This window comes from Trachurus trachurus (genome assembly GCF_905171665.1).
Source record: "Trachurus trachurus genome assembly, chromosome: 9".
Classification (NCBI taxonomy): domain Eukaryota; kingdom Metazoa; phylum Chordata; class Actinopteri; order Carangiformes; family Carangidae; genus Trachurus; species Trachurus trachurus.
In genome coordinates this window covers 36,824,154-36,838,174 of record NC_139895.1, presented here as the reverse complement: position 1 = coordinate 36,838,174, position 14,021 = coordinate 36,824,154, and the positions used below count along the sequence as shown (strand labels likewise).

Here is a 14,021-nt window from a genome sequence, read left to right as displayed (position 1 = left end):
CTACAGGAGATCTGGCTTTCTCCCTTACAATCAGGGGTATCTCAGTCTATGTCCCGGGAGAGATGAATTCTGAAATGAAGCCACTTCTTTCCCCTCAGTAAGAAGTTTTTGCATTGTTGGTTTGTCATGTTACTCACTTGGACACAGCATTAAGTGAAGCAGTTGCTGCCTCACTGTTCAGCCAGTAAATGTGGCCCTTTTACAATATGCACGCATTTATTTTTCTTCTTGGTTACCATGTTAATTAATAAGATAGATAGATAGACACACACACACAGACAGACAGACAGACACACAGACACACACACAGACACACACACAGACACACACACACAGACAGACAGACACACAGACACACACACAGACACACACACAGACACACACACACAGACAGACAGACACACAGACACACACACACAGACAGACAGACACACAGACACACACCCACACTCTCTTTCTCTTTTTTATTCATTAGATTTGCTTTATTTATTTTGAGAAAGAAATGACAGTGACAGTTATATGCCAGCAGCTCTGGCAGCTTTTTTTTTTCTTGCAGCGAGCACAGGGCTGCGATCAGTATTCAGACAGACAGTCGTTGACACCATGCCAGCATTTGCGTAGCCGGGCAAGTTCCTCCTCTGTTCCTCTCTGTATCTCTGAGGCAGAATTCATGGCACACTGTCCTCCGAGTGTGACAAGTGGAACTGTGTGATTAATTTGGCCAGTCGTTTTAATGTGCTCTGGGATGCGCAGCGCTTATTGTCTTCCCCTTGCACGTCTATCGGAATCTGCCAGAGAAAATGTCCAGGAGAATCGAGACATCTATCCCTGCCTCTCACTGTTTTTCCCTCTCGCTCCTCTTTCCTCAGCTCTGCCTCATTTCAGGGCTGAGCTACAGGGTCGTCATGGGGGCCAGCCCAGGTCGAGGCCTGGCTCCAGCGAGGGCCGCTGGCGGAATAAATCTCCTGTCTCTGAAGTGTTGAAAGCTGTGTAAATGTCAAACTTATCCGTCTGATGTGCTGGCTGCAGGGAGGAGGGGCTGGGGAGAGGGTGGGGGAGCCATTCGCTGTAGCTGGTCCCCTGTTACCCTTCGTAGCTGGCGGTTGCCAGGTGCAGATGTTGCTGCTTGCTCCCTGCCTCTGAAGAGCCAGGCAGTTTTCATATTTTTTCTCTTTTTTTTTTTGGTTTGTGAACATCTATGAGAGACACAAACCACAAGGGGCTTGGCTGCTGTCAGGCAGCTTAGTGAGCAGCATATCTCTCCGATTTTAACAATGTCCCCTCTGACCACCAGACATGCTGTTTGGGGAGGCTTCTATGTGGGGTTGTGGTTTTGCATTTTCACCATTTGGTTTTCTTGTATAGGCTCGCTGCAAATCTTTTCCCTGGTGCAGACATTTGAAAAAGCACAGGGTGCTAAATGACGTGGTCCTCTTCTCACACCCACGCATTCACAAACATGAGCCAATCTTGTACTTTCATAGATTCACTGAATCTCTTCCCCCGACTCGACCAAGTGTAATAGTCCAACAGGGCAATCACATACAGTCCTGACAAACCTGCTCTAATACTACTTCCATCTGTCCATCCCCTCGTCTCTATAGCATCCCCCCTGCCTGCTCTTACTGTTGTTTTGTTCCCCCTTTCCCACCTGCCTTTCTCTCCCCTGCTGCGCTGTGTCTCTCTCTGTGTCTGTCTGAGCCGTAGCTAGTATTCCTCTTTATGCTCTGCTGCAGTGCATGCTTCTTGTAAAAGGATAAGCACCATGCTGTGCTCTTTTGATATTATTTTTCCTCCTCGCCAGCTCCAGCCTTGTGAGGCCTCATCTCTTGTGTCATGGCTACTGCTACAACAACAAGGCCAAGCATGCACCCAGGGAATAGACTGAGCCAGTTGTTCATCTCCATCACCTAGGGTTTAAACTCGTCCCCAGTAATAGAGAGGCCGCTGTGAGATGGAAGTCATTCGTTCAGCTGCATGCTAAGAATACATCTACACCAGTAGGGTGAAGTTGGAGATTAGATCAATTTTCCTTTCTTTTGTGTTTTTTTTTTGTCTCGATGTGTCCAGAAACATGATTTTGAATGTGATTTCCTTCAAATGAAATGAAATGCTGGACTGGTAGGGGTAGAGGAACAAATGGGTAGTGATTACAGGTTGTGATGTGCCCTTAACAAGCAGTATAGAAATGGCTGACAATTAATTTGTCCAGAATCCGCAGTCTGAATGGGGAATTGATTGACAAGAAGCCTAAGCCACTTTCGCTCCTTAATGCCCTGCACTCTGTAATGACGGTCTTTTGACAAGCGAAAGCCCAGAAATTAGGGTTTGCAAACATTCCCCTGGAGAAAAGATGTTGTGTAGAAATGTGGCCAATTTCTAATTTCCCATTCCAAGTGCATGTGGGTTTGTTCAGCACTGGAGAGTTCTGTTTTCTCATTCATTATCATCGGTCATTAACTATATGAGCCATGTCCTTTAGTTTTAAGCAAGTATTCAAGATTTTTTGATAAACTTGGAACAAAAAGACATTTTTCTGACATTTCTAATTGTCTTACACAACTACACATTCTGCTCTGTTCACACGCAATTACAATACAATTGTTTGGCCATTTTCTCTCAGGGATATTTTCTACAATATTACGATGAACCCTTCCTTTGCTTTCACACTACTTTTCTTGATTCTCACTGACAGTCTCCTGAATCATAAACAGCAATCTCCTCAGCCTGCAGAAAGCCTCATATTGAACATATCACTTTACTGCATTTGTCGTCAGACAGGTGTATGTTCTTGTTCTTTACCTTGTGTGAGAATGCTTCCGCATTAACAGTGGGAGCTCAGATATTTCTTGGAGTCATTATTCTGCAGACAGAGATGCAAACACAACAATAAACTCTCCTTAGGGATCAAGTCTCAGCGTTTTTCACTTAGAGTTTCTTTTTTCCAGCAGGGACTCCTGCTGTATCTCTTCTCTTTCCAGTAGGCTGAATCACGGGGCGCTGAACCCCCCACTACCACCCCCCCACCACTCTCCTCTCCTGAGAGATCTTGGCCACTGAGCCCTTGTACTGATTACTCTCGTTACTTAATTATACATTTGGACCCACCGCACTTTCAACAAAGGGCCGCTGTGGCTCCATTGACCCAGCTCCCTCCTCATTGTGCTCAGCTCTGAAAGAGAGTCAAACAAAATAAAGAGGGTCCACTTAAATATGTTGCCACAGGGACTTAATTGACAGATTGAAGGCAGTTTTTCACTGGGGGCCCTCTCTCTCTCTATGTGGCTCTTCGCTTGAATTGCTCTGCTCCTCATGCGTCCTGCTGGGAGGTCCAGTGGGACGGGTCTGCAGCTCCACCACTCTTGTTTCCACAACTTCACTGTCCACTGTCAAATAAGAAATAAAGATTTAAAAATGTCAATCAAAGAAAGTAGTTCAGGGTTAATGACTTTTCACTAACTTCTCAATATGCCTGTGCATCTAATAATATATTTTTTCATTATTTGCTAAAAAGATATTCTTGCCTGTGAACATGTGAGGCTGTGGCATTCGGTATCCGAGTTGCACCTCTTCTTAAGATATTTGAGCCAGATCACTACATTTTAATGGTGAAATGACTTTTGAAATTTGAAGTGTTCAAGAAAAACTGTTTCATTTCTTAACTGAATAGAAGGTGATTTGGCCTTTGACTGTGCCATACAAGGCATGTTTCAGAATACAACCTCTCTTGTTATTTAGTTCCTTTATCCTCGTCAAAGTCTGACATACAAATTAAATACTGGTTTGTCACAAGGCGAATTTGAAATACCACATTTAATAGGCACTGTGTTTGAGTATTCAAAGAGTCTGAGCTCTCTGTGTCCTTGAGATACTATCATCCAATTTTAAAGCACACTTAAAAGGCTAAATGACAAGCCGCAGCTGAATACAAAGTCATTGAACAGGCTCTTCATAATAGAACCCAGTGTATAGTATTATTCAGTTTTTCATCTTTTGTAAATCTACAGCATTGAATTTACGACAGGAAGACCACAATGGCATTCTGTGCGGCTGTGCTGCTTTTGAAACTTGAAAAACTCTCTTAGACTACCACACTCTACTTTCCCTCTTCATCCTCCGCCGTTTGCAGTGAAAGCTGTCAGTGAATGAGAGGTTGCACACAAAAATAACATCTGCACTGATTATGAGCTACTGGAGGGAGCCAAATGAATAATTCCTAATATTTCCTGTGTCTGTCTCTTTTCTGTTACAGTGTGACAGCGAGAGTGACATTGACGACAAGGTAAGACTGCTTTTCCTTGTGTTTATTCACCCACCACATGAAGTGGCAGAGAGTTGTGAATAACAAATTTGAGCTCTCGACTAAAGCAGGGAGACAGTCTGGGTGTGTTGTTAGCAGAAAAAGACGAGGGGTAAAAGACCCTCTGCCGGTCCCACCACCGTTTGTATCTTACACAGAAAGAAAGTGAGAAAAACATGCGGTACGAGGACAAACTGTTTAACAATCCTAGTTTTCTGTTTTGACGAGACGCCATCTATTACTGTTGAAGCACTTGCCTTTAAACTTTCCTTCTCACCAACATCATAGCATATACAACAGTAAGGATGAGTATGTGTGTATTTAATCTTATCACACGGCACATATCTCTGCTTGTTTCCCCGATAGCAATGTCACAGCTGTTATGTAATCATTTCAATATCACATTTAAGAGTTTTGAGATGCTGATGATGCTTCAGTCACCCAATTACATCCCTGTCTTTCTCAAACAGAGAGCAAGTTGTTGAACAAAGCGAATTTGAATGTGTTTCCCAACCCGGTTTAACAACCGTAAGCTAATCAAAGATGGCAGCCAGAAATCACAGCTGCTCGCTCATGCAGTTTCCTTTTTTTACTAAATGAAGTAAGGAAGTCACCTGAGCTTCGTGAGTATTTCTTTGAAAGCATTTCTCACTTTTACTTGCAGTGGCTAAATGTGTTGTCAGTGGACATGGAAAATAGTACTACAGGTTTCACCAATGACTTGCGTGTGTAAACACCATGACAGTGGTTTATATTTTATGGTGATATCATCAAGTTAGTTAACCATTAGACAATTTGACAGATGTAGTCTATCAGTTCATGTCTGTGTGTTTGTTTATCACAGACTTGGAGGTGGTTAGCTGATGGCAGCCACCTGGTTACAAGATGAAACGCCTTTGGGGAACCTCACGCATCCTAATTCCTCCACAGTTTAGCAATTACTCCCTGGTAAATGAATGAGATAGCATGCCTAATCTGCTGTAAGCTTAGCTCCCAGTTCTGTGGAAATGTCTGCAGCTCTCCCTATAAATAATACATTGATAGCAGGCCCAATTTGCATTAACTGTAGCCTGGCAAGTCAATAGGCTTTTATCTCTTCATTGAAGCGAGAAGGAACCGAGGGCGCTAGCTAGTTGACACGACAGAGAGACGTAGCAGGCCTGTCAGTCTCCATACGGCTCCCTGCTATCACTGTGGGGGGTAGAGGGAAGTAGGGAAACTCTACCAGCATTTCCTTTTCAGGGCTTTGTTTTCCCTCCTGCTCTATCAGTTGCTCGAGACTTGTAACACTTCTATATAGTGTCACAGATTTTGACATTTAATATCTAAAAGTTTGATACAACAATACTAAACAGCACTAGCAATAGAAACACAAGAGAAACAAAACAAGCAATGCTTTGGTGGTTTTGTAGAAATTCAGCAGTGTTGCTGTGTTGTTGGTAAGCTGTCAGCCTCTGTCTGTTCAGTAAAACAGCTCCATATTTGGCGTTTGGCAGCAGTTATATTAAGCAGTTTAGGTGGACTGGGATATAGTTCAAGACACAGTGGACTATCAGACACCGCTGCCAAGTTTTCAGCTGTTTGTTAAATTTTGTACCAATTGTTACACAGTCCACTGTCAAGAGCCAAATGTCTGTTCAGCCCTGTCTCTTCTCATGCTCTTGTGTGTTTTAACACAATCTGTCAGAGTTAATGCAGGATGCATACTATGAAAAATACCAAGGTCATGTTATTAATGTCACTTCAGTGAACTTTGAGTTCACTATTCAGTATTGTGTAGACATGATTTCTATACCACTAATGAAAAACCCAAACCAAAGGAAATATAATGAACCTGCAAATGAAAAACATAATCACTAACAGGAGTGTTGTAACCAAGGCTGCATAAAGTAATCTGTGTCCTTGGCTTCAGTTGGTAAAACTACTGATTTTCACTCTTAGATCCATTACCTGTTTTTTCATGTCTCTTCAAGCTCTGCTCTCAGTTCTTAGTTTCCATTCTCAGTTCTGAGGTTCTTAAGTTTGGTCTTGAACTTTTAGTAGAGATGGGGCCTGCTGCTTAACGCTTGCTTAAGAAGAAATGATAATGAATGAATAAAAACAAGTCTATAACAAATCTCAGGCAAGCCATCATCATTTCAGTAATGCGTGCAATGCCACTAATACAGAGAAAAAACAAAACCCCAAATATTCCAGCTAAAATACTGCTGTCCTTTAATCAGCATGTGGCAAAGCAGTGATGCAGGAACACAAGGACCTCAGTGCATACATGGACACAATCATCTCATCTCAAATCACATTATGAAAAATACCAACAGGAAATACCACAACAAATATGTATGTATGATGTCCCCTTCATAACAACATCATCGCACAGAGCAATAAGAAACTGTGCCTCGCCTCACATAGCAACACATCAACAAACACAAACAGATTTGATCGCATATTGTCTAAGTAAGAATTGATGCCCAAAGGTAAGTATGAATATTTCCATTGTTATAATGATGGTGGCCATTCCCTGGAGCACAAATAATGAACAAAGAAAAGCTTTGATTTGTGGCCAACAGGAAACGGGACTGAGCGACGGTTAAATTCCAAAACAACTTTGACTGTTGTGGAATCTGTGAAAATACACAGTTGGTGTTTTTGCCAAGAGTGCAAGAAGAAAGGAACATCTGGATAAAGGCTAAAGCAGCGCTGACCTTTTCATTTCCTCAGAAACGCACATTATCATAATCAAGGTGATGAGAGTTGCGAATCATCCATATCAAATTGCTTGGGGAAGAAGAACACTGGGGAGAAATACTCTGACAGGCCATCACCATAGGTAGAAAAAATGAGATGGTGTAAAAATTGGGTTCCATGAGGAGAAAGACAAACACTGTCATTTGTAATTGGCTGCACTCAGGATAACTCGACAGCGATAATTTTCTGCAACGTTTTGCTGAAACAGGTGCCAGCTCCTCCCATATCTTTCCAATGAAAACAAAGGCTCCTTTCACATCAGATTACCAGCCACCTGAACACCCACATTGTCAGGATTTCACAGATTAACTTAATTAGAATATTGCTTCCAGGTGTGCCCCCAGGGTGCAATCAGTTACACTGTATTTGAATAAAACTGACGAGATGCTGCTACAGCAAAGTCAGTTTAGATTGGTGCACCTTGTGAAGCTTGCTTGTATCAAAGCAACGCATGTGGTAATGTGTTTCCAGAACATGTCAGACTTGAATTCTTCAGAGACTGCCGGGTCACCTCCAGTTCAGCGCGAGGCTGCTGCGAGGGGGATCTTTATGTAGATTAGTGCAGCCTTGAAGAAACAAGCAATCAGAATCTCAGCACTGTGTTCTCATCACTGACATTTCTTCTTGGGAGGCCTGTCGTCTGATGTCCAAGATTACATGATGAATTTCTAAGAAAAAAAAAAAAGAGCCTTGACCTAGCATTGCCATGCTTATGTCTACACCTTGGAGGAATAATCATGGATTCCATATGGAGGAAAATATTTTCTTTGTCTTTACTGTTACTAAGGCTACACTTGGTGTGTTTGCATATAGCCATGCTAAATTAGATACTGAAGAATGAACTCATCATCACATGCTGGGTAAATGGCTTGGCAGTACAAGGACTATGTGTATTCATGTCTGTTTGAGGCCATGCTATGGAACTGGGAACGCCATTCATTCATTCTTTAGTGGTCATTCAGATATTTTGAGTCACTTTATGTGTCTGTGTGACTGTCAGTTGATTAAAAGAGAGCTCCGCTACACGTTAGTTGTGCCTCACAAACATGAATGGTTCTGCTTGTTTAGTGGCGACGTCTGTGATACCAAGGTGTCACAAGGACAGCATGTAATGTGTATGTGAATGAGATGTGTTATTTCACATACAGTCTGGTGAATGTTTTTATTTGGCTTGTGACTAATTTCACTTTAATGGTTTAACTTGTGCTTGACATTTTACTCTGAGGTTGTTTTCTTTGTGCATTCGCTTTCATAACACCAGGTATTATTCAGAGTATCTTTCCAACTACTATAAATGTAGAGACCCAGTTCCCACCCCTCCCCGCTCCATGTGTAATCTATCAACCAGCCAATCCTTGTCAGCCTCTGACATGTCTGAGATACTCCAAGTCAAGACGGTCATTTTCTTTCATTGGAGAGGCTGAGAAATACATAGAGTGGGATTTATCCCTTCTCAGTTTGTTCATGCACTCTCCTGAAGTGTCATCCTATCTCCATTAGGCCCCACTTTGCCATCCTCGCAAGCTCCTCCAATTTCCTCTGTATTCTTTCTCCTGTGCAAATAATATAGTCACTGTCTATCTGTGAGCAAAACGTTAGCATGAGCTTATGTTCTCTGGAGCCCTTAACGCAGCGGCCTCATGTCAGGTGCGTTACCACGGCCACCGCCGCATCACCATAGCCACAGCGGAGGACACCCAGGTCGGCTAATTCTATTTGGTCCTATTTGCTAAGCAGTCACTCAGCAGAAAGTGTATCTGTCTCCGGGGGAGTCTCCGAGGACCATTACCACATCCTGTCTATGAGCTCTTTTATGGCTCCGGTGTACTCATCTGCCAGGGCAGCACACAGACTCTGATTGACACATTAATTCCTCCTCTACCCCCTTATCTTCCTGCTGTGTGCAGAATGAATGCCATATCACTGCGTCGGAGCGTCTCTACCGGCTTATCGGTAATGGCTCGTCAGCTAGTGGTATCCTCCCTGCTGACGTGTTGGGGGGCTATGCCCTGTGAAGCTAGTGGTGCACCTGCAACAAGAAAACAAGCACGCAGCGGGGATTTCAATCTAACACCACCGCTATCCTCACCTCTATGTTTTTCTCATCCACTTGTCTACACTGTTTTTTTTTTACTCACTACCTGCTCCCTGCCTGTCATTACCAGCCAGTATTTACCTCTTCACCCATGGCGCCATCTTGCAATATAGTCATATATATTCATATAGGTATGTCCTCCCTCGCTCCATACCCCTCCCCATCCCCTGCTGCTTTGCGAGATCCAGATTGGTCTCTGAGAGTCATCATATTCAATAACAAACAGACCACCCACCAAGCCGCTGACAACCTTAACATTTTTTTATGGACGGGAAAAATGGACCAGCTTAATGTTTCGACACAAGTGATCATCCGTCCTCATCTCTTTAATGAAATTAGATTAAGTGCACCTGGGAAAGAGCTGAGAAAGCAGAATGCCTCGCCACCTCCTTTAATCTAAAACCAATTTGCCAGTAATATTCCTTTCCCCCCAGCTTGGGAGTCGCCGGCCCTGATTCAAAATGGAGGAGGAACGAGATGAGACCAGAGCTGACTGGTTGCATTCAGCTCCCCACAGGCACTGTGAAATTAGAACTGACACCGGCAACACAGGCCTTAATATGGAGATGTCATTTTTCTCCTCTTGCTTTTGTCTTTCCCTCTGCCTCCTTCCTTCTCTCCTCCTTTTTTTTTGTCTTGCTCAGATACTTCCTCGATGCACTACGACGCCTTTCACTTTCTGGCGAACCCTTAAAGAAAAACAAAGTGAAAAAAGCAGTGAAAAACAAGAACAAGCGTCACACGGCTTGAAAGATTAACCATTCCCAACTAATTTTTGTAAAGTTGATGGATGTTAGGCCTCCAGTAAGTGTAAGGGTCAAGGTTAAGATTAGAGTCATGCTGTAATCAACTTTAAGAAGAAAATGATGATGACTTCCAACTTTCTAGATTAGCCAGAGATAAACATATTATGTTTCCATCAGGTGGTCTCATGATGTTACGCACATCCAGCTATTACAATGAACCTGGAAACATTTATCTCTTTAATTTATACTGAGCTGTTTGCAATATGCTCTCATTCATGGTCAGCTCCAAATCATGTCTGCTCTGCAGGCCCCCCTTTTTTTTCTTTCTCTTTTCGTGGTTGTGAAGCAACTCATCTGTTGTACATTTACCAAACAAGTATGCAGTGATCAGGGAGCACATTTGGATTTGTGTCTGAAGTAAAGAAGGACGCCTTTAGTCTTAGCAGTACGTGATGTCTGTGTGTGTGTGTGTGTGTGTGTGTGTGTGTGTTTGTGTGTTTGTGTGCAAGCTTGGAGGGAAGTGATTGTAAGGGCATGCTTTGCGGTGAAACCAAGCCCCAGTGCATGTTGGGAAGAAGAGGCGTGATGACAGAGAAAGACTTGGAGCTTCTGCAGGGCCAGCCAGCAGACACAGCCAACTGACATCAGCGAAGACGGCTTGTCACTAGCAATGCATGTCATACAGCAGCGCAGGGACAAGTCAACATGGCCGTGGCGTCATTGATGTGGCACCCAATAGCCTGGTCCAGATTCTTTCTTAAAGGTTAGCGCTGATGTTGGCATGGCAGATGAAAATAGAAGGGTTGCGGCAAACAAAGCCATGTCAGCCACTCACAACAGAGGAGGTGTGAAAACAGGGCATGGCATCTAAGACTGTAATCTTCTTTCATTTACTGCCTCCTCTCAGTGAAGCTGTTGGTGTTGGCAGAGCCTGTTAATAGAACAAATAGTCGGCCCTTTGTTCTGTTAAAATCATAACACACACTCTACCCTTCTGTCTCTGAAACACCAGTGCTCTGCTAACTCTTTGAGAAAATCCTGTCACCACTCAGACATGTTTAACAGCTCGTGATCATTGTTATTGAGGGAGTTGTTGTTGCCTCAGTGAACACTGGGTTTTTGGTATGTGTTTTTTTTCTCCAACTTGACCAGATCCCTTTTCAGAGGTGGTTTTGTTCAAACACTGTTTTTCCCACCTGAGAGCCCTGGTTCTGTAATAGAGGAGTTTTCAGCCACGGCCAGGTGAAATGCTCGATTGCCCAATTTTCTGCTAGAGATCTCGTCAGTTCAATGATACAGTGATAGAGAGTGTGGCATGCCATATCAAACCAGACAAGTTGTGATGTATTACACCAGCTGTGGTGCTACAATACATCTCAATGCTACTGCTTGTATCTGCAGGATATTGTAAAGTAGAAAAGCCCAAGTACAATTTATTATTTTCACACATCCACATTTTTCTGACAACACTGTTAACAAAAGGTTTGTTGTAGAACTGTTGCTTACATTCATCAATATGAACATTGTATGACCTTACTGTGTAGCCTTAATTAGATGGACTTCGTCGATCCAAAATAATTAATCACAAAACAATGTTAGACACAAGACGTCTTATTAACCTGAAGTCCCTTTATGTGTAGTATGTTTCAGGTAATGCACATCAAGTAAAGTGCAACACATAACACAGGGAATAATGCAGTTGTGTGACACAAAGTTAAACAGGCAGCTAAACTGACTAACCCTGTTCTCAGTGTGATTCCACTCTGCTCCAAAGTGGCATGGCACAGCATTCACTGCTTTTCAAGTGGCCTGTGTTTGAATAACAATCCAAGCACTATATACATTTTTCCACATGAGTAATAAAAGTAAAATTGACTCCGTATTGGGTGCAGATGTTCTGTGGAAACAGGAAAAAAAGACAAATGTTTTTTGTGTACGTGTAAGATGTAAGATTTGAGTGTTTCTGATTGTGCATAAACATAATGCCTAAGTGGGTTTTTATTCAATAAACATGGTTGGACTGTAATTACTTACACATTTCTTCTGGCTGGAAATGCAAGACAGTCTTTGTATGCGTTTAGAGCTGGCGCACCAAGACTCATGTCTGTCCCAGTCTTGGCTTGTCTGCACAAGACTTCCTAATGCAAGACGACTTGCTTTTCCTCCACAACAAATGGCATATGCAATCAGGGATAAATATAGAATTCCCTGTTGTTATTAGGAATCAGTGCCATTGTGGATAATGTTTCCCTGAAGAAGCGTTGCTTCCTCTTTGGCCAGGAACACATCAGTAAATGAGCTTAGGTCCACTGTGGCTGCAACAAGAATGTTTAGAGAGCCTCAATTCCCTTCTCAGACAAAGAGGCCAGTCAGCAAAATAGTACGCTAGTCATATTTTTTATAGAAGTTTTATAAGGAAAATCAACACACATTAATCATGAGGTCATAGACCATTGTTATTTCGTGAGGCTCTGTATTTTGTCTCCGTTTACTAAAAATTTCCTTCTGAAGGGCAGTTTCACAATCTTGCGTCTTTATGAGCGGGATCATCTGCAGGGCTCATAATAGTGATGATGGACAATAAAGGGGGTGAGCTCTGAGCCTGAGCCACTCTCCCACCCACTGAGAGAAACATACTCCATCTCTCTCTTTGCTAACCACTTGAGCATCTCCAAGTCAATCTAAACACTCGGATGCCTGTGGATGGGCTGGCGACTGCCAGACCTCAAGCCTTGCAGGCCCTCGTGTCACTCGGGCTCTGGAGGGAACTTTCCGTGGGCGAGTGTGTATGTGATGTGGAAAGCTGAGAACCCTGGAGAGCACACTAGGATCAGGCCCAAACACACACAGGGGCCAGCTGCCTTCAATTAAGCCAGAAACCCCAGCCTCTGCAGTCCCTTATGCACAAAACCAGCCGGCTTTGATCTGCGCCAGCCAGGGGAAAAGGTACCGAGCTTGAAAGATTACAGGAAAAAAAATAATTATTGTATCAAAGGGTGCTCCATAAAAGTTAACGGGGGGATTTTTAGGCTCAGGGGGCAGCGGGAAGAAGGTATTAACGATGGCTGTCACTCATGTTCATTTGCCAGTTATTTTCCCTTCGTCTTTTCTCTGAGCTTTAATTAGTGGACACACCTGGCCTCTCTCCGAAGGTAACTGGGGAACTCTCACTGCCACTTTAGGTTTTATGGGCACTGAAGATCAATTCTGAGTCATGCAGGGTGCATTATTGGCACAACTGAGGCTGACATGCTGCTGCAGTTGTGGCTTGTCACACAGAAAAGGTATAGCACTTGGATATGTATGAGGCTTTGGAAACACAGACAGAGAGAAGCATTAAAACTGTCCCCCTGCCAAGCACTACAGACACAGGCGGCATGGGCATCCATTAAATTAATTTGACTTCATTAGTGCAGACTTGCTAGGCCTAGAGTGCCCACAGAGATGCCAGGGGGTGGGAGGTAGGGGGGTGGTGGTTGAGTGGCATCAGCCGCTGTGCTCTGAGGAGAGCGAACACATGGCACTGACAGGCGGAATATGGCCCCAGCTCTTACACCGGGACGGCTGCCAAACAAAGGCAACATGCGTCACTGGCTTTAGGGGAGCTCAATCAACACCCGGTCGGAGCATTAACGCCATGCGCGCCGCGCCACCGCCATCAGTGAGGAGGCCGCGGGTCGCTGGGCAGCCTGCAAGTCATGCGTGTGCACACAGTGAATGTGGCAGCGTGATATGATACAGACACGGTGCCAGCGGGTTGAGCCACTGCCATCACCTTTGTGTCTGCTGCCAGGAACACTCGTGTTATTAGATTATAAAGCTCATATTTATTCATTGTCATTAAATATTTTATTGTCGTCATTAGTTTTAGCATGCCGAGTGATTGTTCCATACTTTATTCATGCTACTGCATTGTGTTGACAAAATGTCTCTGATATTATTTAAAGATAAGATGCTTCAAATAGCATAAATACTGCCATTTCATCAGTGTATGTGGCTTCTTTGTATGGTATAGTCAAATATTTTTCTTCATAGCTAATTGACCAAGCATGGGGAATAAATTACTGAAAGAAAGTTGATCATAATCTGTTATTGTTTCTGGATATGAAAATCTTTTCAGCCCAGTTGCATCCAA

At 43.4% G+C, this 14,021-nt stretch overlaps 2 protein-coding genes across 10 annotated transcripts in view; both read left to right on the top strand.

Moving 5' to 3' along the window:
* chfr (checkpoint with forkhead and ring finger domains, E3 ubiquitin protein ligase) overlaps window positions 1-14,021 on the top strand; it is a 262,229-nt gene that overhangs the window by 142,803 nt on the left and 105,405 nt on the right. The window lies entirely within an intron of this gene.
* fbrsl1 (fibrosin-like 1) overlaps window positions 1-14,021 on the top strand; it is a 275,251-nt gene that overhangs the window by 182,652 nt on the left and 78,578 nt on the right. For 8 of the 9 annotated variants that reach the window (XM_083979474.1, XM_083979469.1, XM_083979468.1 and 5 more), the window contains one exon: window positions 4,253-4,282. The exons of the other annotated variant lie outside the window; for it this stretch is intronic. In XM_083979474.1, coding sequence (XP_083835600.1) covers window positions 4,253-4,282 — 30 coding nt within the window. The remainder of the gene's footprint in view (window positions 1-4,252; window positions 4,283-14,021) is intronic. 9 annotated transcript variants of the gene reach the window in all.